The 27,512-nt window shown below is 36.8% G+C and overlaps 2 protein-coding genes across 2 annotated transcripts; one reads left to right on the top strand and one right to left on the bottom strand.

Annotated features, from left to right (window-relative positions):
* Positions 1-3,037: 3,037 nt before the first annotated feature.
* Positions 3,038-6,907, bottom strand: LOC149008369 (MLO-like protein 12). Its single transcript, XM_089167232.1, has 13 exons — positions 6,788-6,907; positions 6,650-6,707; positions 5,432-5,787; positions 5,299-5,359; positions 5,083-5,171; positions 4,298-4,372; positions 4,071-4,215; positions 3,948-3,988; positions 3,659-3,832; positions 3,538-3,573; positions 3,356-3,429; positions 3,201-3,261; positions 3,038-3,100 (listed from the first exon to the last, which is right to left on the bottom strand). The coding sequence occupies exons 1-13, from the start codon at positions 6,905-6,907 to the stop codon at positions 3,038-3,040; spliced, it is 1,353 nt and encodes a 450-aa protein (XP_089023358.1).
* A 2,200-nt stretch (positions 6,908-9,107) lies between these two features.
* LOC149008368 (putative glutathione peroxidase 2) lies at positions 9,108-27,271 on the top strand. The gene is made up of 5 exons (XM_089167230.1): positions 9,108-9,269; positions 9,529-9,605; positions 10,871-10,932; positions 11,007-11,113; positions 27,140-27,271. The coding sequence occupies exons 1-5, from the start codon at positions 9,108-9,110 to the stop codon at positions 27,269-27,271; spliced, it is 540 nt and encodes a 179-aa protein (XP_089023356.1).
* Positions 27,272-27,512: the final 241 nt, after the last annotated feature.

Raw genomic sequence — 27,512 nt, 5'->3', positions numbered from 1 at the left:
TTGGTAAGATTACCACGAAGATTCCGCTACAAAATCCTTGCTTAACTTGAATTATTTATAGAAATCCTTTCATTTATTATCCTCCCTAACTACATTTGGCATGTTGCTTAACTTGCCTTTTGATGCTTGAGTCATTGCGGCAGAATTGGTAAGGTTGTGGGTGTGAAATCCAGCCCTAACCCTTAACCCGGAAACCCTGTTATTTATAGGTCGAAAGACCTGAAGTGAATGAAGAAGGCAACTATGGGCCATCTCTATTGAAGACATGGTGTTTAATTCGGAACCCATGAAAATTGATGATGGTGTTCCATACTTAGAAAATAATAACATTCATATTTACTGTTTCCCAAAAGCTTGATTCCCATGCGAGCCTCACATTTGGTTTTTGTCTCTGCTCTAGGGTTTTTAATTGTGAGTCTGTCATGCTTATCTTCTCCCCTACAACCACTTTTAGAACAATTAAACCTCTTAGATATTATCTTCAAGCTATCTCATCTACTCTTGTGTGCATATTGTTTCCGAATGCTAAACCCCAGTGTGCAACCATACATATTGTAGAAATGATATGCACCATCCTCAAAATCAAACTACATGCCAATCTTAGGCTTACTTTCATCAACTCAATCCATTCTACAATGAACATGATCACAATTATTATGGCTCAAAAAAAAATCACAACATATATCTGAAAACCAAAATAAAACCTACCAAACCCATGTTAATTCACCAAAAATAATAATAATAATAATAATAATAAAATGGCTCTACGTCATATCCATCATCAAGGCTTTATATAGTTTTATTATCTTCTTCCTATATGAGTAAGATTACATATCAATGATAATCCTATGTTAGTCAAACAAATTCACAATTAAATTAAATTATAAAAAAATTAAAAAAAAACAAAAAACTCACAATTCATAGAGGATTAGTATCATGTGTTTGTTTTTAAATTCTAGCATATTAACAAGAAATGAAATCAAGTAAATTCTCAAATCCATTGAAACAAGCTAATGCCAAACCATTATTAAAAATTTTTAGTTAATAACTAAATGAAACAGTTCATGTAAGTCTATATAGTGATCTGTGAACTTAACTTTAATAGAGATGATAAGAACATAAACTCAACTATTTAGAAGTAAACTTTTCTAACCCAAAAAAAAATTTCAACCTTATTTAATGCTTTGTAAGTTTTCTTTTTCCTTCTTCCTTATGAAGGGTCACCATTTAAGATGTGGGATTTTGGTCAACCGATGATAATCACGTCCTTCCAAAATAATAATTAGTGGCCTACTTTGACAATAACTAATAGGAAACTAGATCCTTCATGGGAAGGGCTATATATGATAATCAAGCCGGTTGGTTCGGGAGTGTACGAGCAGAAGAATCTAGCTACAAAACGCGAACTTGATCGGTCGTGGAATTCAAAACATCTGAGGAAATACTATCCTTAGTCATTTTCAATTTTCATGTAGACATGCCACATTTTTTATGCAATCTATATTTTCAACAACCAAATCTCTTTTGAATGGGGGCATTATGATGATGGGATAGATAGCGTAAATAGAGCGTGATTAATTCAAAAGGCTTCGGTTCCAAACCCGAATGAGACCTTTGAAAGCCTAAGAGATGCATCGAAACCATGAAAATATTTTGAGGAGGAAATGAAATCTAGGGGTTCTGAGATTACTCAATTGAAAGAGGACAATCTCAAACTCAAAGAGGAAAATATGAAGCTTGGCTGGCGTAGCAAGGATTATGAGTCGGCTATTGGGAGAATTGATGCTCTCACACAAGAGGTAAAATGCCTCGAAGGAATAGTTTCCAATGGTGAGAAGAAGATTGACCAAGGAGAAAGAAGAGCTTCAGGATCGGGTCACCTTCCAAGCCTGAACACATATTTGAGACGACCAAGAAGGCCTGCATTCGGAAGCATTTGAATAGTAAGCCTTTCAGTGATTTGATGATTCCCTTCAACACTTAGGTTTACAAGGATGGGTAGAATGGTGTGTGGAAGGCCATTCTAACAGTTGATCCAGCCTTTGATATTAGCCCTTTCCAGAAAGTTTGTCATGCAGAAGTGTTCGATTCTCTGAAGCAGCCTCTTCCTGACTGGGCTCGATCAATGGAAGATCCTCCAGCAGCAGACCCGAATATAGAGTTTTACCTCAGTGATTCTCCTCCTGTTACCCCCGAAGGTGAAGTGGTTCAAGAAAATCAAATTCCTCAAGAACAAACTCCAGTGGTAGACCCTCAGATGGTACCCGATCACGAACCCGTTCAAGAATGAATGTAGTTTCTCCCTTCTTCTTTTTTTGTACCAACTGCCTTCGGGTCTTTTTCTTTTTGGAGTCTCTTTTGTTATTTTGTATGGGTTGGCCCCCTCTGGCCGTTCTAATCATCAATGAAGAAATCTTCTTTTCGCTTCATTGTATTTCGGAAGGGATAACATGCGAGTGTGATGATAATACACTTGCTACCCTCATCCATTCGACTCCCTATTTATATATAAAATATAGGTTTTTCTAACCCTGTTGGAGCTGTTGAGCAATCCATAGAGGATTGATATCGCGTCAGTTGATCTCTTTTCTTCCTCCCAAGAAGATGTTCAACTATTCAAGCCATTGTTCAAGAAGATATTCCAACAAAGTTGAATCATGCCAAACCCCTCACCATCTTCTAATCTTCAATCAAACTGATTTCTATAACAATACTTAGAACATTAATGAAAAGATCAATGGAGAGCTTGTGGTCTTCACTGTCTCATCTTTTTCAAGTTTGAATGACATCCTCAATCTTGTTCTAATGAGAATAAGCCAAGCTAGCCAAGGGATTACATTTACTTCAGTGTTTAAACCTGGAGGCCCATTATCGATTACGATTAGAATTAATGAACTTGCTGCTGGTATAGGTTATTGAGTCGCAGCAACAGTGAACTTCTAAACAAGGAAACTCTAACCATTTATAAGGTAGCCTACCTCAGAAGAAACAGAAAAACAATTATGATATTACACTTCCCAATATATTATATTGTGGACTAATTCGTTGAAGCTTCATGGTCGCACCCATCTGTTGGTTGAAGCCTCATGGTCGAACCCATCTGTTCATTTAGGCATTATTAGCACACAATTTATCTTTCATAAACTAGAAACTTGAATTTCCTTCATTCCTACAGTGAAGCTAATTAGTTGTGATCTCACCTGTGTAACCAATGCATATAAAGGGAGAACAACATAACTGCAGAAGATTTGAATGAGAACCCTGATCAAACACAAACCAAATAACCAACCAGCAATCAGTTTTAAAAAATATATCCGTCATGAAATCAAATCAAAAGATATATAAGATCACTCACCCTGTTGTGGCTTTAATTATAATAATGATTCCCTGCTTGTGATGGAGGAAGCAAGAGCCCGGCCCGAATTGTAGCTGCGATGAAACTTGGTTTGTTATTTTTAGAAGATGGAAGAACTACTCATACATGAGGCAATTTGAATTTAAACCTTGAACCGAAACATTAATCATGCAATGGCTTACCAAAATATATAGTAGGAATGCCAATTGGAACGCGTTCTGCAAAACCCAAATACAAAACCATGAAAAGTTTTATTGGTTCAAACATTTTTATTAATGGAAGCCTTAGAATGTGAGATTATACCTGAAAGAGAACCAACTGGATACCATATAGTATTAGACGAGGATTGTTGAACCAAAAGAGATCATCTCCTGGTTCAACCATCGGGGCACCACTCACCACCTCTCCTTTTTTTAGAATACTCAAACCCATGCGGGTAATCATAACCTGTAATTTAGTACCCACCAATAGAAGCATCTACACAAAAATAAAATCCCAAATATCATATCCTATCATTCTGACCCCCAAAATGAATGAAATGATGATGTGATGTATAATCATAAATACTCAGAAAAAAAAAATTGGAGCTTACTATCAGTGGGATGAATGGCAGCCACATATTAGAATACCAACCTGCATCAACAAGCAAAGATCATTCCAACTGTGAAATATTCAAAATTGGGCCTACAACTTTACAAATGAGCCCCCAACTCACCATGGGTATTAAGTAATAGGAAAAACACAACAAAGATCCAAAGTGGTGGACTGATTCCAACAATGACACTGAAATCCTCCTCCAGGGATCGATTGATGTATTTATGAAATTCAAAGTCTCTGTGCCTTTCAACTTCCAAATGGGCCTGAAATTTGAGAAAGATTTGTTAGGTTAATGGCCATAAAATAGAGTGGCATCTGGTGTAAGAAAAAAAGGTATGAGCTTACCATGACAAATCCATGGCGTAGTGTCAAATAATCCACTTTTGTAATTGATCCAATGAACTGCCTAAAAAAGCAAAACTACAAAAATAGATGTACATTGAATTAGAGTTGAAATCAGACCATGAGATTCAAACATTTCTTTTTATGGTAGAAGATTGATATGGATAAAGTATTACCGAACCCGGTTGAACAACGGTCGGGTCATAATTTATAAATCCCGGTTAGCAACGGCCATGGCATGGTTGGGCCGTTTCTTGGTTTAAATTATCAAGTACTTACAGAGGTTCAACAAAGCTACAATGGAGATCGGGAATTTGGATAAACAAGTAGCCAAGACTGCTCTTTTCATAGGCATCACCAATAGAAAACTCCTGGAACTATTGCTCCAAGATATGCCTACCACCTATCCCTAACTTGTACAAGATGCCAAAAGTTTTTTACCTTTTCCTTTTGATAATGTCACCCTCTTTCCTGGTTGGCACTCCCTGGGTTGGGTGTGGGGTTTCCGCCCCCTCCGACCTCCTCCCGGGGGGTGGGTTTCTCCCCCCCCCCGGGGGGCCCCCGCTTTTTTTGGGAGGCCCCTTTTTTTACCCGTTGATATGTCTCAATTCGGCTATCATCAAAGAAGATTGCAGGGCCTCGAATTTTTAGAGTTAGACCCCATAACATACTGGTCGAGACCTACAACTTACCTAAGTTTTATTGTCAAGATGGAGGATTGTAAGTGATTCCTCAAAGACCTAAAGGTTGAACAGATTTTAGACGCATAAAAGATATTGAAGTCTTACCGTCCAAACAAGAATTGATTGGGCGCTCCACCAATTCAAATGTCTTCTCCCAAAAGACGTATTTATTGCCAATGTGGATCGATCTGGATCTGCCATAAACATTAAATTTGTCATTTTTTTTTATTCTTTCATTCTTAAGACCAAAATAGAAAGGGAAAAAAAATCAACTTTAAATGGAAATAAGTGGATGTATAATTTTCCTCCAAATATACTTACCAACTGAAAATTGGTATCGAAGTGTCTTTATTTCATTTTCCCACTTCTCCCAATTTTTCATCTGCAAAATTTTTCAATGTGTTCAGTGTAAAGCAAGAAAGAAAGAGATAGAACATGAGAGAGAATTTATTACCTTCAATCTACCCAGTGCCATGGTGATAGTGCACTGGATGACATGGACAACAGCTAAGACAAATAGGAAAATATGAATCTGGTGAATTGCGTTTGCAGAAATTAAAGAAACTTTTCCCTGCAAAATATCATTACCCACTGTGAGAATTAAAAGGAGAAAATCAAGGAGAAAATCAAGTGTCAAAAAATATCTTCTTACTTCTTTTGCACATGTATCAAAACAGTGATCCTTAGTTGCTGACATTGGGGTTGGACATGGATGCCAAGACTGTCCAACTTTCTTGGATATGCACAACTTTGAAATTGGTGTTTGTAAAACCGTCAATAACAAAGAAATACACCCCAACAGCATAAGCTCTACAAAACAAAACAAAATAAAACAAAACAAAAAATGTGATGATATCGATCAGAAAGACAAGCTTCCCTTAACTTACTGCACATAATTTAACTTGTAACTAATTTGAAGAAAAAGAGAGAACTTTCAGACGGGTCTGTAGTAGCGGTGGTCTGAGTTTCAGATAAGACCAGGACATGGGTGAGGAGGAAAATGGTGCACAAGGCATGAACGAACGCTGAAGAACGTCTGGGTTTGAACATGGATTTCTTCCTCTGATCTTCCATGCACATTATGGAGACAATTCTTAATTGAATCTCGATCGTTAAATATTCCCACATGCAAAATTCATCCACTTAAGTGAATTTATAGGTAGGTTTACAGGTTAACTCAAACATATGAACCGAACCAAACCGAATCGATTTTCTTTTCATTCCAATCTCTTTCCCCTTGGGTAACCACTAATACTGTCATTGGCGTGACTTCCTTGGCACCCTCCAGTGTCTCGCCGATGATGTTACCATTGTAAGGATTCCTAAGTTTTGGATTCGGATTCACAAGAATCTTTGCAAGTGAGAGAAACATACAAAAGATGGCCAAGGAAGTCACGCCAACGACAGTACTAGTGGTTACCCAAGGGGAAAGAGATTGGAATGAAAAGAAAATCGATTCGGTTTGGTTCGGTTCATATGTTTGAGTTAACCTGTAAACCTACCTATAAATTCACTTAAGTAGATGAATTTTGCATGTGGGAATATTTAACGATCAAGATTTAACTATTAAAAAATTCTTTTAATCTAACCGTTCACTGCTTCCAAGCAAAATCCGTAAAATCTACGATTATAATTGCATGTAAAATCTACGATTATAAAAATTATAACTTACCTGATTTTATGTTCCATAACACTTGGAGTAAACCGTTCTTTCTTGTCCTGATCAACCACTGCAGAAAAAGTTTGAAAATTTTAAAACAAAATCCTATAATACTTAGAGATTAAAGAATTTTTAAGTTTTATTTTTTACCTTTGTAATTAAATGAATTAGATTGTGGATCAGCATCGAAGTAAGAACCAAACCAAGGCAAACAATAGCAATGGCCCACGTTGGAGTATCCTCCAAAGACGTAGTACCTCCACCAGCCATCTCCCTCAAAATCAAATGTTCTTCAAAACTTGGATCAACTGTGATAAAGGAGTGAACCTGGGCAGAGGCGTGCTAACAAGAAGAGTTCTGATCTTGCTAGTTTTGAACCAAGCAGGGAGATCCTATTTTGCCCGTTCTGATCTTGCTGGTTCCGAACAAAGCAAGTAGAGGAGAAAAGAGTGAAGAGCCAGGCGTATGATGCTCTCCAAAACTTGAAACGTGAGAATGCTGGTTCTCTGGATCAGCAGTAGCTACTACTCATCTGTAAACTGAAAGCAAGTGTTTTTTTGATGGAAAAACTGAAAGCAAGGAGAGGAGAAAAGAGTGAAGAGCCAGGCGTATGATGCTCTCCAAAACTTGAAATGTGAGAATGCTGGTTCTCTGGATCAGCAGTAGCTACTACTCATCTGTAAACTGAAAGCAAGTGTTTTTTTGATGGAAAAATTGAAAGCAAGGAGAGGAGAAAGAGTGAAGAGCCAGGCGTATGATGCTCCCCAAAACTTGAAATGTGAGAATTAATGCTGGTTCTCTGGATCAGCACTAGCTACTACTCATCTGTAAACTGAAAGCAAGTGTTTTTTTGATGGAAAAACTGAAAGCAAGTTGAGTCAGATTCATCTCAAGCAAGCTCTCTCACTATTCTCTTGAAAATTTCAGTACTCATGCTTCCCTCACAATCACATATATAGCTGTACGTAATGGTTTATTCCTTTATCATATGTAACACCATCAACCATTATAATTAACTCTTTTCACACGTTTTGTTTTGTGCTCACAGCTTTGTTGAAGACAATGCAACTCATCAGCAAGCTAGATCTCCCCTACTTATAGCCTGCTTTCACAATATATTTAATGGAAAATTGACAGTAGCAAGGCGTTAGAATTAAGAATGGACTCTGGAAATAAAGCCAGTTTCCCCAAAATATGAATCCAACAATTAATGGTGGAAGCTAACTCATACTTGTTCAAATTGATTAGACTTATACAGAGGTTTATATATGCATGCATGCTACCTAGCTAGCTATGTGAATTATACAAAGACCATACTAATGTAGGTGGGAAGTATGTATATATAGTGTTTTTTTCCATGCAGGACATTAACAACTCTATCTGTTCACTTTTTTCTTTTTAATCTTCTTAGGTTTTACATTCATTCATCTGAAGATCCTGACCTTGGACAGATGGGGAAATACCTAGAATAACTCAGCTACATAGAGCTAGCTAGCTCATCAATGTAAAAATCATATTAGCATTTAGCCCCCACCCAAAAAAAGTATCACACTTTAGCTCATCGAAAATTCCTTCTTTCGATCGATCCATATTTTTCCTCTATATGTGCAGTGCCATGTACAGCAATTTACCTCCTTCGGAATGAAATTGAGTTTTTCATTACAAATTGCAAAAAGAAGAGGATAGATATACAACAGGTAAGAAGCTATGGTGATACCCAAAGTAATCTCTTAAGAAGGTTGAAATTGTTTCGGTTTTACCATACACCATATATACTACTGTGATGTAAGGAGACCATTGGGGTGACGAAGATGTGGGGCGCGCAGATGTACAATCAAGAAGCATTCCAATTCCAAGGTAGGTAATTGAAGTAGCTAGCTAGATAGCTAGCTAGCTAGGCCAACGTACTAGAATAGGACGAGTTTAATTTGTTTCCATAAACACATATATGCTCGATCAGAATTGTCCCCAGCCATTCTGTGAATAATTAATGGGTAGAGAAGTGCAAATCGATCCTTTGAATCAGTAGGTGGAGTGCTCAGTTGTTTGACACGCGCGCCCCTTGTTTTGCCTACAATCAGAAGAAAAACCATACATCTACAATCTGGTAATATGAAACATATGGCTATTGATTGGAATTACAACATGTTTCCATTTAATTTATGAAGAAGAACATGAGGAGGTCCTAAATAGATATCAACATGCAAGCAGCCTCAAATTATTGAACAATTGGAGACTCTTAGAACTGATAGTATGGCAAAGCCAAAGAGCACAGTGAATAGTCCCTCCAGAAACCAAATTTTCAACTACAATCTGTCTTCAGAAACGAAGTCAAAACCAAAATGTCCAAATGCAAGCTCCCAGAACTTACAATATTTTAATGGTGACAGAAATGATATTCCTTGAAATCTCCAATGAATATTTCTTTCTGTAATAGTGTCCATTGAATTGGATTTTGGGGTTTCTTTGAATGGGGAAGTTCGTGCTACATATCCACGATTTTGCTGTCAATACTCATCCTCAGTTTTGCCCTCTTCTTCTTCTTCAGCTATCGAAACCCATCCGATTCTCTTCAAAACATGGCAGAAGAACTGCCCAAATCCATTTTTTATTTCACCATCAAGTGATCAAGGTACATGGTTTTTCTCTTGCTATTTTATCTTCGGATGCATCTTTTCCCCTTTTGTTTTATTGGGTTTTCTCATTTTCCTCTGATTTGAAGGCCCTAATGTCTGATTTGTTCAATTTAGGCTTCACTATTTGTTTTCTGTTTTACAGTCTGAGGCCTGTTTACACTGAAATGGGTTTAGTGATTTTCTGCTGAATCATGTTTTTTTATCATGATAGTCTTTCTCCTTGGTCTTTTATAATTGGTAAATGAATTGCATCAGGATATCAATGGAAATGATGTTGGCTTGAGCTCTTACAGTGGAAAGGTTCTTATGATCGTCAATGTTGCCTCAAAATGGTATTTTGTTTATCTAACAACCGCTTGCTTTAGCAAATCATGTAATATCTAACTCGTTCTCCTCAGGAAAGTTTTTATATTCTAGTATTTTTTTTCAATTGTATATTGGTGAATGCTATATGCTCGCTAAATTGCTAGGATAAAATTATCTCATAATCTCAGTGATTAGTGTATTTCGTAGTATAGGCGATCCTATGAGTGTATTGCTTGTTTTTGGGACTCATTCAGGAATACAGTTATACTATTGGGTATTAGGGTTTCTCTATATTGTAATTCAGCAAAAACCCTATATTTAGAGTGTCATCTCATAATGAGCAATGAGTTATCAGTAAGGTTTTTATAATTTCTTCATCAGAATAGTGGCAGCAGTCATTGCTCGGCCACAGAAGAAGTTCATCTTGGGTGAAACATCGCCTACTGCCGTTCTGCTGCATTTTACATTCCTAATGCTCCTGCCTTGGTTGATTCAAGTGATTGGAGATTTCAGCCTGTGAATAAGAGAGATGAATTTACAGTGAAGCGATATACTTGACTGCCATTTGATTGTAGTAGGAGTTATTTCTGAGGCATTAAGACAGACACTGAAGATGCTTCTTTGCACCTTAATTTCACCCTCACTTTACAAGCTTTAATGACATATAATCAAGTATTTTCTAGCATTTACAAATTTAGTATCCTCAATGCCCACCTATGTCTATCATCATTGTGAGATTCCAGGGATGTTTGTTGAAGGGCTAAGAGAATTTTTGTTTAACTCAGAAAACTTGATTGACTAGTTCAAAGCTCAGTTCAATTGTTATGCAGTATTCGAGCATAAAAGAAGAAAAGAACTAAGTACAAAGACAAAACAGAAATAAGTCTAGCAGACTTTATAAGCTTTATGATTCTGGTCAAGTCTTTTCAATGATAAAGATGATTTTCAATGACTTAAAATATCCAGTTAACTTAGATGATTTGAAGTTTGCATCATTGAAAATTTTGTTGAAAAAATATTTATGGGAAAATGACAATCACACTGCCAGCATTGTGTGTCTTCTTATGGTATTGAAGTGTCAGGCCCTCTATATTGCGAACTCTGTGGTGCCCTGTCAGCTGCTCCCATTGACTTGGCATTAGAGATTCAATCCTGCACTAGCAGTGTGTTGATTCCATCCCTTTTGTATATTGAGTGTCTTTCTTGCTTAGGCCTTGTTGTCATAAAATCATTGGAAATCTTTAGATAAATTAAATAACTACTCCTGATTAGGTTTCCTGTGTATTTGCAGTGGTTTAACTCATTCAAACTACAAGGAACTGAACATTTTGTATGAAAAGTACAAGAACCAAGGTCTGATTGCTGCCTCAGTCATTTACATTTAAAATTAGTTTTAGGAGTCACATTGTTGATCATCCTTCTGCCAGGCTTTGAGATTACAACCAGTTTGCTGGTCAAGAACCTGGAAGTAAAGATGAAATCAAAGATGTTGCCTGCACAATGTTCAAAGCTGAATTTCCCCATCTTTGATAAGGTATATTAGATGTCAAACACTGATAGAGATGTAGTTCTCATATAAGTTTCGTCTGAACTGCATTAGCCTCTTTTAGTTTCTGTTTTTTTGTTCAGTGATTTCGTGAGTTTAACTTCGCCGTTGATGATTATAATTCTAAATCAATACAAGTGTTCCCACAGGTACCTTGTCTAGGGTCATGAAAGGATCTATTTCCTGAAACAGAGTCCTGATAAATATGAGATTTCTTGGTCATCACACTAAAAGTTCTTGATGTTTTGGAATTTTTCGAAGTTATTTTTAAGATTGGAGAAGAAATTTTGTTTTCCTTTTCAGGGTCCCTGGATATCCAATCTTTGCAATTACTTTATGAAATATAGATACTACTGAAGACAGCTAAAGAAGTGCATGAGGAGAAAGACAGGAACTTCCTTCTTGTGCCATGCATATGTTGGATATAAGGAACTATGCAGTATCCACCAGTTGATGGTTTTCCCCCATAGATTTTACAGGCTAAAATGCTGAGTGATTTGATAACAACTTGCTGTACAACCACATTGCCTATGTTAAGTTGTGGATTTCAGTTGTTAACCGATGTAATGGATCTCCTAGGTGGGAGGAATTTACTGCCCCTCCTGAAGATTTTTCCAACATGAACAGGAATAGAAAAGTATTAATGGCCAGAGAAAGTACAGCAGAGCTTGATCTTACTTACAGCCAACTTTAACTCACCTCATCAATTTACTTAATTTGGAGTACTACATTGTATATATCTGAGATGTTTACTTTAGCAAATGTTTCACATATTGACATCCTTGTGTCATACAAAAAATGCTCAAATACAATAAGATGACACAGTGGAGAAGAAATGACAACTTCTCAAATTCAGACTAAAATCATTTGCATTCAGATTTTCATTCCCAAATCAATGCACCAAGTGGACATAACATCCCATAAGAAACTAAGGACATATTGAGGATGTTAAGAGAGAAACAAGTTCCATGGACAACTATAATGATCAAGACCAATTAGTTGAGCTGTACAAGACTAATCTGTTAATCACCTAGATTAACACATAATTGTAAGGAAATCCGAAAGTAATCAACAATTGAGCAGTTGAGATGGAAGAAGTTGCAGTAAACGTAACCAAATTCTTTGCAGCTTAGCAAAGCCCAAAAACACTTGTTTCATCTGAAGTGGCAGCCTACAGCACAACATTGTGATTTCTCGCTTCAAACATCAATCTCCAGTTCCACATTCTCCATGGTGCTTAGTGCTTTCTTGCTTGAAGATGATGTGGTATTTATAAACAATTATAAAACACTAAAACCCATTTAGCGCCATTTGAACACAATCAAGAGCTAAATCCCCTCATCTTCTGCATTCTTATTCTGTACAATCAAAGAAAGAAATGACAGATGAAGAAATATTGAATCTTTGTGCATTAATATACAATCCTGCAAAGAGGGGTTATGGCTTTTCATTTAAGAGAAAGGCCAATGGTCGGTGTTGCGTCTAGAACTTCTTCGAGGGCCGGATACTGAGATGACCACCTTAAGAGCTCTTCAGCCAAGTCGGAATAGCTGAGGTGCCTACACTCACAAAGAAAACAAGAATGGTCCGGCCAAGTTTTGGCCGGGAACCGCCTCCGACGCCCAAGTTAGCCTAGGCAATAATAAGAGTTCTTGAGAGAGTTCTCAAGAACGTAATGAATAAATGATCAGATGAATCTCATACCTTTCTCCATGTAGGATGTGGGTTTATATAGAAGATACCTGGAGGCGGCGCTTCCTTGAGTTTCGGATCGTCAGTTGAAGAGTGAGTGGAATATCTTAGGAGTTATGGCTCCTTTGTCGAACCAGATAGAGCCGTTATCCGATAACTCATCTCCCCAATTCTCAGAATGGCCTTATTGAGTAGTTATCTATAACTAACTCTTCTGACTTGGCCATCTACAACGTCACTCTTGGACTTAGTCCAAAGTGGGATTCTTGAGCTTATTCCGAACATGTTCCTTGAAGGGGTGAATATGCTTCCTCCCAAGGGGGTCAATAAGCTTCCTCCCGAGGGGGTTTTCTATGCCTCTCATGAGAGAGCACCATTCCTCCCGAGCATGCAAAAGCCACATGTCTTGAGGGGTATGTGTTTTACTCCAAAAGAGATTCTCAGAATTCCCTCAAGAGATGTATTTTCCTGGGGGGGGGGCCTCGGGCTATATGTTCTCCACAATAGTCGGCAATCCACATGGTGAGGATGAATGCTACACAACCTTTTAGAAAGGAAAGTTGGATGTTTATATAGAAAAGAAACTTACCCAAAAAAAAAAAAAGAGGAAGGTAAAGAGAGGAAATAAGAAGTTCAACAGTTTTATGAGAAAGAGGAGGGATTAGGATCTTCTTCAAAAGTTCAAGTAAATCAATCTTTTTTATGCATTGAAAAATGGTTAATTTTTTTTTTTTTTTGGGTAATAGAAAAATGGTTACATTTGTAATTATATTAATTGGAAGGTGGGTAGTTAGGAAATAAAAGAAGAAATATAAAATTTAATGAGATAGTGGAGAGAGTAACGGATTTTTTCAAACGTTTAAAAATTTTAGGTGTTGGAAAATTGTTAAAACCGATTGAGTTTCAAATTGGAGAATTTTATGAGTTTAAAATTTTAATGGTTACATTTTTTTTTTAAACAGATTTTTCCATTTTATGTGTTGAACATCACAAATTGCATTGAACATGTAAAATATTATTGAAAGTATAAAATGAGAATTTACAATTTTAGACATAATTAACTATATCAATGTAGTTAGGGAAGGAGATTATTTTGAGAAGTAAAATGTAGCCATGACTTTGAGTTCATGCTTTTATATAGTAGTATGATAGTATGATATAGTTAGGGTGGGCCTACTAAAGGTTTTATCTCTTACTTCATTTTACCATATATAAAGATAGATCTCACCCTTACTCTGTGGTGTAGAAATATAACAAAAGCAATAAGCTTTGCCTTTAACCAAACACGTAAAGGATATAGAGTTAAGAATTACCACTAGTTTTGTCTTGCTATATTTTGGACTTCACTCAAACCCAAACATGGCCATGGATTTTTATTTGCCACATCATCAAAAATTGAATGGATGATTGAGATTTAACTAGTGAGGGTTTATGTGTAAATATTAATTTTTTTTTTCACACCTTAAGGGATTAAAATTTATTAATTTACATTAGTAAGTCCCTCATTCACCCAATACCCAAAACCCTCTCTCTCTCTCATTCAAACTTCGCACATTGGCATTGCTATTTGGGAGCACGATTCCTAGAGAAAGAGGGCACGCCGGTGACATAACCCCACCGTTGAAGGTCAGCAGTCCTTGGTGATTCATCATCTTCAAGAATCGTTGGATTTGGTGAGTTTCGATTGCATCTCAACATTTGTTTTCTCTCTACCTTTTCTAGGGCTTCGAATAATCTCTAGTGTCTTCTCTGATCTCCTTCTGTTATGTGGTTTCAGTATCCATAGGCTCTACCAAACCCGCAAACTGTTGATTACCCTAGCTTCAAGCTTGGATCGTTGGTGATGGCGGGATAGGTATTCTGTTTTCGATTAATGTATTTGTCTTCTTTTTCTTCCGATTACATATCATTTTCCTTTTTATGACCGTTTCTTCATGTTCATGTTGTGTTTCAGTTAACTGTGGAATGTATTTGTTTTTCATTTTCCTGTTTAGGTTTAGGTTCAATGCTGATTGCATCTCTCTGATTAAGTAGAACTCTTTTTGATTGCATCTCTACATTTTCCTAGCTTTTTCTACTTCCCTATGCTGTATTAAACTAGAAAATTACTCATTTAATCGAGTTTGCTACTAATGGATCTCTGCCTTTTACTATGGTTTTGCTTTCAAAGGAATATGTATTCAAGAAGGCAGATATGTAGTGTTCAATAACAGCTATTCATCTTTGTGGATATAGTTTTTGCATTATTTATTCAATAATAGTTATGATTAAAGTTAAAATTTTGATGACTTTCAGCATGCATTTGCTCAACCTAATGAAGCTGAATTTTCTCTTGTGAACTTTCTCTTCCTTTTATATTCCAAGATTCCACATACCATTACACCTCAAAATAATCCTACTTACCTAAAGCATGATTGACCCAATTTTGCCTTGAATCAGAAATTGGTGAAATGTAGCTGGCATATGAGTTGATTCTCCTGTGTGTATTTCTTGCAAGAAATTGGTCTTTTCAATTGGACCTTATGCATAGAAGACCTATGTTTTGTTGCACTTGTTATTCTTGCTTTGGTTTCATCAATGCCAACATTTACTAATGTAATAGGAGTTATTTTTCCTTCTATCAAACCACGCTATAGAGTAAGATATTGTCAGTGCTTGACTTAGGTGAGCTTAGTGATTAAGCATTATGATTAGTGAAATGTTTGAGTTTCTTTCTAATAGATAATATGTATCTATGTGGAACAACAACAAGACTTTTCCTAATTAAATGGGGTGAGTTACTTGGATCCTTGCCTTCCAATAAGTTTTATTTGAGGTCATACTAATTACTAGCCCTAATCTATGCATAGGCTTTCTCAGCACTTATTTTAATATTATCTTAGGTATGCACCTAGTTACTAGCCCTAATCTATGCGGCTTTGTGCAATCTTGTTCCATTTGATTTTTACTCATATATCTTATTTATTAGTTCTTATGCATTATTCTTTTACGGTGAAGGCTTATCATCTTCAAATACTTAGGGGAAAAGAAGATAAGTAAAGGATGTTGAATGTCGAAAATGATAGAGTTGTCGAAACTAAGCCTAAGATCGGCATGCAATTTAATTCTGAAGAAGATACTTATCAATTCTACAATTCTTATGGTTATATATATGATGGGCTTTAGTATTAAGAGACAATATGCACATAAAAGTGCAATTGATAGCTCAAAGCTAACATCTAGGAGGTTTGCATGCTCAAAACAGGGTTTGAAAATCGGAGATAAGCGTGACAGACCTATAGTCAAGAATCCAAGAGGGGAGATGAGGACTGATTGTGAAGCTCGCATGGGGATCAACTATATGAAAAATGGGAAGTACGAATGCTTCAATTTTGTTGAAGCACATAATCATGAGTTGCACACTCCATCTACCACTCACATGATGCGTTTAGAACATAAAATCTCGGAGGCACAAGCATATGAAATTGAGTTGGCTAATAAAGCTGAGATTAGAACCAAGGACATGATTGCATACATGGATGCACAGGCTGATGGAAATCATAACATTGGTTATATTCCCACAGGATCTTCACCCCCCCGGGGGGGGTTTGGTTTTTGTGGGGGGGGGGGGTTTTTGGAGGTTAGGGCAACCATCATTTTTAAAACCAAGGCTGATGCAACACAGGTGGAAACACATTGATTATATTCCCACAGATCATTACAATTATCTACAAACCAACCGGCGTAAAGGAAAATTGCGTTATGGTGAAGTGGGGAGCATGCTTCGGTATTTTGGAAATGAAGTTAAGGCTAATCCATTATTTTTATACGGTGCAATTCCAGAGGAAGTTCAAATCTGGTAACGAAATATTGAATTTTCGCCGAAACTAGGCTTAGAACGGCGTGTTTGAACATAATCGTCAGATTGGGTTTCGTTAGGTAATCTTAGGGACTCTTTTGAAACCCATTTGATTTCTAATGTGTCTATTAAACTTCTTGTGTGATTAGGAATTTTTGTGAGTTTAATCGCCAAATCGGGTGAGCCGAATTTGTGAAATTAAGAAAGAAACCGAATTGAAAGGTGAGGATTAACTAACCATGTTGTGTATTATTAAATGTTGTTATTTTGGACTTTATTAGTGATACAAATCTCTCTAAATTGTTATCTACCAATATATGCTTGTGTGTGTTGCGCGAACGGAAGGTAAGCTTGATGTTGAATGTTATCCTTTATTTGAAACTTTATATTGATGATTTGTAAACGATATGAGAACATATATGATGAATGATGTAGAATGGGATTATTATTCTTAACTGATCTTATCAACTGGGGTTGTGGGTTTTCCCATTACCCTAGTGACCTAATGTGATGGTAATTATATTTAAATTGCATAAATGATAAGTGTTTAGAAGTGTTTGGCTAGGAATCCCTATGAGTACTACTACCCTTCCGGTAGGGGTATTGAAGTTGGTTAACCCGTGATGCTAGTGGTTGGGTCCTAGATGTCGAATAGGCCCACTATCATCATAGAGATGTAGGGTTGCATATAATATATAAGGGCTCCTGAGCACTCAAGACCGGTAACCAATCCGTGAGAGGACATGGAAAGCATCCTATCTATTATATGTGGATGACCACTTAATGGGGTCCAACAGATGCCTCCCGTTGAGAATTCCATTCATAGGTGGGAAGGTATCGAACCGAAAGGGCGCTAGGCATGAGGGGAGATATCCGGACCATATGTAGTACGAGACCGTATGACCTTGCACTGGGCTAAGACTATCATTGACACGCCCCAAATCTCACCAGATGGTGAGAGAGTGGTGATCTATACCCCAACCATGGTTCGACAAGACTTTACCCAATAACCGTGGAGAACCCAATAAGGGTCTCTTGTTGAGGGAGAGTGACTGAGACCGCCCAAAGGAGATCGATGTTTATACTTAAAACGTGTCTACCATAAAGACTACATGATAGAATTAGGAACATCATCTCATAATCATACATCATTTTGGCTATATTGTTAATCACATGTTTATCTTATATTTATGATGTGGAAATGATGGATGAATGCATGACATGGATGCTAGTTAAACTCACTGAGTTCTATGAACTCACTCCTTTATTTGTGTATATTTTAGACTTCTCTTCAGGTTACGAGGACCCCACTCCCATGGAGGATCCATCGGTGGGAGATTTCCAGGAGAGCGTGATCGGAGAAGAAGTGGACACACACGATGCATCATACTCTTGCCTGGATTGTTCTTATGGAGTCGCTTTCCATTAGAATCTTCTTTTCAGGCTTTCCGCTGCAAACAAACTATGAACTTTCTTTTAAACTCTGATGTTTATGTCTTTGGCTTTTAAACCTTGGATGATTGTAATCGATATTTTAGATTTTGGTTTTTAATACTGAATTTGATTATTCTTGTCCTTTTAATTATGTTATATCATGTATTGTATGAAATTGTCATTGAACATAAGTCTTGCAGTGTATCACCCCCATGGGTATTCGAGTATGAACGGATCCGGCTGGGTGGGGTGTGACAGGAGTTCCTAGATAAGATTCCTAATGTGAATGTTGGTAAAGGATTCAAATGGAAAATGAGGAAGAAAATTGAGGGTTCCAATAGCATATGTTAACAAGAGAGTTAAAAGTGTGTTGGAAAAGAAAAAGAGGAAAGACCAAAAGGCAACTAGTCATGGTCCCTCAAATTTGGGCAACATCCAAGTGGTCTTGTAATGGTAAATTTATTCTCACTTTCAAGTAATTGGTTGTATTTAGACTCTAAGTATTCACGTTTTTCATTTAAATATATATCTTCTCATATTATATGAGCATGGAACCCATAATTTTGTCATACCGACCATCCATTCATCTCAAACATTTGAGACTCATGTATATTTCTTATTTAAAGAGGGAACTGTATTGGATGGCATAAATGACTCAAAATATGATTCATCATTTTTTTAAGGTAATATTCTTTCGTCTCAGCCTGCTAAATAGGCAAGTAGCGGCTTCTGTTTCTCTACCGCAGGTACATGGGTATTAAACGACTATAAGATGGCTTATTGTAATTTTAAATGTAAAGGCTTGGTATTGTTTGTTTGTTGCTTATGTCAAATAACCTTTGAAGGGCTAATAAGTGGTGTCTTTTTGTTTTTGAAACCCTATATGGAGAGCAACACCTTAGTGGTTGCTTATGTTTGAATCTTTGTCTTGAGTTTTGACTTTCCCATAGTTGATTATTGCCTTTTTATCTATACTAGGTACGGCGTATTGGCATGCTAATGGCTTCCCCTTGGTGACTTTTGCCTTTATATCTAAACCGACTTTTGTGTGTGTGTGTGTGTAGATAAACTAGATTTCTTGTGACTTCCCTTTGATGACTTCCCCTCATGACTAGTGTTCAACCTTATGTCAGTGCACTTCCCCTCATGGTTTAGGGTCTATCAATTTCCTCTGATTACTCGTTAGTTCAGTGCTATTAATCTCTATGTTATCCCTCATTTGGTTTATTAGTTTCTTAACTCTTTGGTAGTGATAGCATTTCCAATCCTACAAACCCTTTTTATCTTTTGTGGTTTAGCTATATCTTTAAATTATGGTATATGAGATGAAGATTTCATGAAAGCTAAATGCTCCAAGTAAAGCATCACAATGCAGATTTCAGTCTTTGAGTTCATTCCAGTAAGAAAGCCTGAATCTCAGGATATTTACGAAAGCCAGGATAGCATGGAAGATCAACTCCCTCTCTCCCAGTTCTCTCAAGTACCAAATATCCCCTTCATTCTCATTCTTCATGTTCTGCAGCAATTAATGTCTCCGTTATATGATTTCATGTGCTTGTTCTTCCCTATTTTCTTTAGCATTTTTATACAAGAAAGAAACCCGGTGGGAGAAAGGCAAAGCTGTTACGGGTCAAGCAAATATATTCTGCTCCTTTGGCTTCACTTTCTTCTCTTAACCATTTGCAAGCTAGTCTAGAAAGCCCTTTTTCTTTTTCTCCTTTTCTTTATGGCTCAAATGTACTGAATACTCCATAGTCCACGTCTACAGCATTTTTTTACCGATATATTACTGTCTCTCTCTTCTTCTTCTTCTGTAGTTAATCCTTTGAGAACTATAACGCATTGAGTTGATGTAAATATGTTTGATATTTGAATAGGTAGTTGCAGATGAACCATAGAGTAATAGAAGCCAGTGAGTGTTTCCGAACCACTATATTCTTCTGGTTGTATTATTTGTTTGTTGGCAGTTTCAATTCATTATTGGTTGTTTTCTTGAATTATTATATATGAATGTAATAATCATGCCCCCTTTAATTTATTTGAAGCTGTAAGCAACAAACGGCAACCAACAATCGGTTTCAAGCACCTCACCAACAATACTCATCTGTAATGGAGCAGGCTATGGAGGTTCAATCAAACCTAGAACCCGGAATCCCAAGTTTTGTCAAATTTATGCTCTTCGATCTGTAAGTGCAGTGACATTTATAGGGGAAAGTTCCTTACCTGGATTCGCTTTTCTATTAATATAGAATACCTACAGCGGAAGTAAATTGGATCCACGTTCTCGTTCCTCCATCAAAGCTCCACCGGTGTGATTCCACAATCACTAGGAAATTTAACAAATTCCACAACCCAAATATCATGGAATAATATATAGAGATCTAAAGCGAGGAACTCCTTTCCTGCGTTTCCAGGAGAGAGGGAGAGAGAGAGATGGGAGCCGCCTAATCACGTATCCCTACAGTGATGCGGTGGTTACAAATATATAATCCTATATTTTGTAACCGCCCTAAAAGTAATTTTCCAGTTTTGCCCTTGGGCATATAATTTATTAATAAAATAATTAATAAATCCCAACATTCTTTTTGGAGTCTCTTTGTTCTTTTGTATAGGGTGCCCCCTCTAGCCGTTCTAATCATCAATGAAGAAATCTTCTTTTTGCTTCATTGTATTCGGAAGGGATAACATGCGACTGTGATAATAATGCCTTGCACTTAGAAAATCTATGATTTTCTTGAGCTTTCGAAGGTTCCACTCAGGTTTAAAACCAAAGTGTTATACCTAGGAAATTCCTTAAAATTCCTCCAGGCTTTAAAGACTCATTCGGGTTTTAAACTGAGGCATAAATCAAGTAGAAGCATGGCACATAAAGCCTTTTTTATTATTAAATCTTCATGGAGAAGAAGCATGGCAAAGAAATCAAGTAGAAGCATGGCACAGGAAGCCTTTTTTATTCATCATTTATTCATTATAAATATAAGAAGGTAAACACAGAGTCTTTGATCCACGAGGTACATAGTAGCATTCTTGAAATCACTACCATGAGAATACCTTCCAAAATTCAGAATCCAGAAATGGGCTGAAATATATGCCATCCGGTCTTACCTTCCTATAGCATTCCTGGCTTCTCCCACAGTGGCAACTTTTATTAGTATCCCTTCCAACTTTATAAATGTCAAAACAACCGTGCTTGGTTTTCCAATCCATGCAGCACCAGAAAAGCGTTGTTCCCCAAAAATTCATGTGGAAGCGCCATTCATACTCCTTACCATAGGCAACTATTTGAGGACCAAGGTCATCATCTTTGGATTTGCAATGGAGATTTAGTATTTCATTTGGACCCAAGTCATTTATAACATGAACACCTATTTTTCCCTACACAAAATATGGCTCGAGTAAGGACGATGAAAACGCTAGGACAACGATCAAAATCAAGGCATTCATGGTTTCGAGTTTCTTCAAATCAACTGGTTTTTTTTGGGTCCAATGAACCCAATACCATTTAAATAGCTCTGAAGGAAATTAAGGTAATTTAATAAACAGAAAATTTGCGAATGATTTGTTCCCAACTATAGTGTGCTTCTATAACCTATATATAATATAATACCTTTTTTGTCTCGATTTTCTACTAAAAATGGACCTTTCTCAATTTGATTCTCTATTTTTTGGGGTAGAAAAATAAATTTCATTAAACCTAAATCAAATCTATTTGACTCTCTATTCATTTAGAGATCTTTTACCTGAAAAACAAAAATAATTCGTAGATCTCAATCCACGTCCTCTCATAACTTGGGAAGAAGAAGTCCATTGATGAAGATCATGGTCCGTCATTTCCACGAAATTTCGAGTGCATGTTTCGGTGGATAGGGGTGTTGGCACGTGGCAAATTTTAATTGTTTCTTAGAAATTCTTCCATGTAAATTTTCCTCCCTAGTCACATTTAGCAAGTTGTCGTCTAAGGCCTGAATCATATGGACACAATTGATAAGATTGACCGTTGACCTTGAAGATTCTGCTATACAATCCCTTAATATTGTTTCATAAATTCTTCCATGCATAATGTTGAAATCTTGTTAAGGAATCTCCACAAACACTTAAATGATTATTGTAATCACAATACTTCTTCAGAACTGAAACGTACCAGAGGTACTTTCTTTAAGGTATTTAGACACCCTGATTTGTGCAATATAGGTTCCAAATGTGTGAAGGAACTAGAAGAGCTAGGGGTAGACCTAAGATAACCTTAGGAGAAGTGGTGAGAAATGATATGTATAGCTTAGGCCTTGTATCTAGCATGGCCTTGAACAGAACCGATTGGAGGGCAAGAATCCATGTAGCCAACCCCATTTAGTTGGGAAAAGGCTTATTGTTGTTGTTGTTGTTGTTGTGGTAGGTTCCAAATGTGTCTTCACCACAAAATCATGGACCCCCCTCCTTGGTTTTGTGGAATTAGGTTCTGTAGAATCATATTCATAAAAAAAAAAAATGTTTGGTTACCTTAATCCTAACAAGTGAATCTGTCTGAAAAGTCATTTGGTTACCCTGATTCTGACAAGTGATTCTGTCTTGAAAACTATTTGGTTACCCTGATTCTGTGGGTGGATTCAACTTGAATCACTTGAAAATTTGTTTAGTTACCACATGAGTATCCCTTAACTTGATTAGTAGATTATGCTTTTTGACACCTTAAAAAATATATCTATCTATATATATAAATATAGCAAAGGAACCATTTTTTCCCCTTTACCAAAAAAATCATTTACGATCACGTCCCCGCTTCTTGATTTCTAGCCGTTAGATTTTAGCAATCCACGTGTAACATTCGTGGCAATGAAATCCATAATTGACAGACTCTATAGAGAGCATGGTACAACCTTTTGTCGAAATTGTGGCTAAAATTCGAACTTGCAACATATCACCAAATCAACCGATATATAGTCAAAATATCAATATTTTATCAATTTTTCGAGATTTTTAGACGATTCCTCTCGCAATTCTATAGCAAAATCTTCTGGATCAATACACAATTTTACCAATTTTGTCCCAATGATTCAAGACTCAAAAGACAATGTGTCAAATGTGATTAGGGAAATGAATCTATTTTAAAAATTATTCAAATTAGAAAGACATTTTATATCAAAATCTTCAATGTTAATGAACAATCTTACCAATTATATTCTAATGATTTAGGCCTCAAAAGTCAACGTGCCAAATGTAATTAGGGAAGAATATATACATGAAAGAATTTATTAAAACAATTTAAATTATAAAAGGATTTGTAATGGAATTTTCAAAGTCAACGGGTAATCTTTCCAATTATCGAATGATTTAGACCTCACATGGTAACACATTAAATGTGGCTAGGAAAGAGAATTTAAATGATAAAATTTATAAAAAATAATTTAAATTTACCAAATATTGGCATCAAATTAGAGTAGACACTAAATTTAGGCCCAAAACTACAAAAAATACCCCCCAAAATTTGGGCCAAATCTCCCTGAAATTTCGACAAGATTTTGCCAGTTCGCCAGGTAGTGAACCATGGCGAACTTTCGTTCCTTGCTTGAGAGAGGTGATCGACCCTAAACAGCAAAAATGGGCCCACGATCGGCCCAGATAGATGGCAAAGAAGGCTAACAGATGGCACTGATACCAATCTTTAGTGGGCCCAATTATATTTATGAGTTCCTTCTATTGAATATGATCAACAACCACAACCATATTCAACCAAAGTCACTGGTTTAAGGTAACTTTCTGGACTTCTCTTTCCCCTGAAAATTTCATTGGAACAAAAAAAGCATAGAGAAATATGCAAAGCAGCTAGAGCTAAACAAAAATGTGATGAACTAAACCAAAGCCAACATAAAAATCTTGGCTTCAGACAGGGTAAACTAAACTCAAACCATAAACAAATTACTGCCACACCTGGAAGAATTTAAATGAGAAAATAGTAGGGCAAAGATGTACATAAAATGCTTCCAGTAAAGATAATTACAACTTCATCTGAACCAACATTTAGTAATCAAAATAGAAAGGTTTAAGCTGTCATAGAATCCAACAAAGGTTCAACTCAGGATGTTAACTATCAATCAGCCTGATTGCTGCAAATTTGTAATCATCCTTTCTTAATCCATAAAAATCAACAAACTGCATAGATGAACAGAAGGATAAGCAGTTGGGATTATCCAATTACAGTGCTGTGATGTTGTCCACACACAATGTACCAGAAACATCAACTCAAAAGTTGTAGAACCTCTAAAACTAAGATCCCTAGCAAGGGGGACTCAGAGTGAAGTTGCAAGAACACTCAATTAACCTATATGAGTGTAAGCAGTTTTCAACCCTATACACCTAGAAGCCTGGGGCAGGAAGAATTTTTTATTCATCATTTATTCATAATAAATATAAGAAGGTAAACTCAAAGAGTCTACGATCCACGGGGTACATCGTAGTATTCTTGAAATCACTACCATGAGTACTGCTTCCAGAATTCGGTCTCCCGATAAGTGCTGAAATATATGCCATCCGGTCTTACCTTCCTATAGCATTCCTTGCTTCTAGGGTTGCAACTTTTATCAAAATCCCTTCGGGCTTTAAAGATGTCAAAACAACCGTGCTTGTCTTTCCAATCCATGCAGCACCAGAAAAGCGTCGTTCCCCAAAAATTAGGGTTGAAGCGCCATTCATACTCCTTGTCATAGGCAACTATTTTAGGACCAAGGTCGTCATCTTTGGATTTGCAATGGAGATTTAGTATCTCATTTGGACCCAAGTCATTTATAACATGAACACCAAATTTTCCCTGCACAAAATATGGCTCGAGTAAGGACGATGAAAACACTAGGACAACAATCAAAATCAAGGCATTCATGGTTTCGAGTTTCTTCAGATCAACTGGTGTTATTTTTTTGGTCCAATGAACCCCATACCATTTAAATAGCTCTGAAGGAAATTAAGTAAGGTAATATAATAAACAGAAAGTTTACGAATGATTTGTTCCCAACTATGGTGTATTTTTTCCCTTATATAACCTATATATAATACCTTAGTTGTCTGGATTTTCTACTAAAAATGGACCTTTCTCAATTTGATTCTCTATTTTTTGGGTAGAAAAATAAATTTCATTAAACCTAAATCAAATCTATTTGATTCTCTGTTCATTTAGAGACCTAAAAAACAAAAATAATTTGTAGATCTCAATCCACGTGCTCTCATAACTTGGGAAGATGAAGTCCATTGATGAAGATCATGGTCCGTCATTTCCCCAAAATTTTGGGTAAATGTTTCGGTCGATCAAGGTGTTGGCACTTGGCAAATTTTAATTGTTTCCTAGAAATTCTTCCATGTAGATTTTCTCCCTAGTCACATTTAGCAAGTTGCCGTCTGAGGCCTGAATCATATGGACACAATTGATAAGATTGACCGTTGACCTTGAGAGATTCCGCTACGATTTTATGTAGCCCATTAGTTCCATACATTGAATCTGGTTTCATAAATTCTTCCATGCATATTGTTAAAATCTTGTTTATGAATCTCCATGAACACTTAAATGATTATTGTAATCACAATACTTCTTCTGAGCTGAAACGTACCAGAGGTACTTTCTTTAAGGTATTTAGACACCCCGATTTGTGCAATACGGGTTCCAAATGTGTGTTCACCCCAAGATTAGTCAGCCCAAACCTTTAAGGTTGGACCCCAGAAATGTTACTTAAGGTGTAATCCCAAATTAATGTTCAAGCCCTTCTATACATAACGATATAATCATCGGGAGAGAGAGACAGAGAGACCAGAGAGAGAGAGAGAGAGAGTGACAGAGTTATAAGAGATGGAGGAAATATTAGTGTTTGTAAAATGAACTACGAAAATAGGTTTCATATAGAGCCCCAAATTATTGGGTCGAGTGGGTGACCCGAAGGGTAAGGTCACCTCTATTTGTGAGGATACCTCATTCAGTACCTCCCAACTCCCTTGGGGCCTAACGAAGGTACCTATGCTAAGGTTGACCTCCCTAAAGAAAAGTGCCTCTTTAATGGCATCTCCACTGGGTTTGATCCGGAACCCAGGAATGATGAGGCTTCCATACTGGAAATAGGGCCCATGACAAAATGGGCCTTCCAGATCATGTCCAAGTCCCAACTCATATAGAATTATTAATATTAATATGTATATATAACCATAGAAGGGTCACAACAAGGTTTAGGCTCGGTTTATGTCGCACAGGGTTCGATCCTTAACCCCAAATTAATATTACATAGGCCCGTACTATATATAAACAATATAATCAGCTCCTCTCAACCCAAAACACAATTCATAGAGGATTAGTATCATGTGTTTGTTTTTAAATTCTAGCATATTAACAAGAAATGAAATCAAGTAAATTCTCAAATCCATTGAAACAAGCTAATGCCAAACCATTATTAAAAATCTTTAGTTAAGAACTAAATGAAAGAGTTCATGTAAGTCTATATAGTGAACTTAACTTTAACAGAGATGATAAGAACATAAACTCAACTATTTAGAAGTAAAATTTTCTAACCTGAGCCTCCCCCCCCCCCCCCCAAAAAAAAATTTTCAACCTTATTTAATGCTTCGTAAGTTTTTTTTTTTTTTTTTTTTTTCCTTCTTCCTTCTAAAGGGTCACCATTTAAGATGTAGGATTTTGGTCAACCGATGATAATCACGTTCCTTCCAAAATAATAATTAGTGGCGTACTTTGACAATAACTAATAGGAAACTGGATCCTTCATGGGAAGGGCCATATATGAAGAGGACAATCTCAAACTCAAAGAGGAAAATATGAAGCTAGGCTGGCTTAGGGATTATGAGTCGGCTATTGGGAGAATCGGTGCTCTCACACGGGAGGTAAAAATCCTCGAAGGAATAGTTTTCGATGCTAAGAAGAAGATTGACCAAGGAGAAAGAAAAGCTTCAAGACCGAGTCTCCTTCCAAGCCCGAACACATACCTGAGACGACCAGGAAGGCCTGCATTCGGAAGTATTTGAATAGTAAGTCTTTCAGTGATTTGATGATTCCCTTCAACACTCAGGTTTACAAGGATAGGCAGAATGATGTGCGGAAGGCCATTCTGACTGTTGATACAGCCTTTGACATTAGCCTTTTCCGAAAAGTTTGTCATCCAGAAGTGTTCGATTCTCTAAAGCAGCCTCTTCCTGACTAGGCTCAATCAGTGGAAGATCCTCCAGCAACAGACTCGAATATAGAGTTAAACCTCAGTGATTCTCCTCATGTTATCCCCGAAGGTGAAGTGGTTCAAGAAAATCAAATTCCTCAAGAACAAGTTCCAGTGGCAGAACCTCAGATGGTACCCGATCACGAACCCGTTCAAGAATGAATGTAGTTTCTCCCTTCTTTTTTGTAACAACTGCCTTTGGGTCTTTTTCTTTTTGGAGTCTCTTTTG

This window comes from Hakea prostrata, chromosome 8, assembly GCF_041222555.1.
Source record: "Hakea prostrata isolate BN-2017 chromosome 8, UWA_Hpros_2, whole genome shotgun sequence".
In the NCBI taxonomy this organism is placed as follows: Eukaryota; Viridiplantae; Streptophyta; class Magnoliopsida; order Proteales; family Proteaceae; genus Hakea; species Hakea prostrata.
This window is presented reverse-complemented; position numbering and strand designations above follow the sequence as displayed.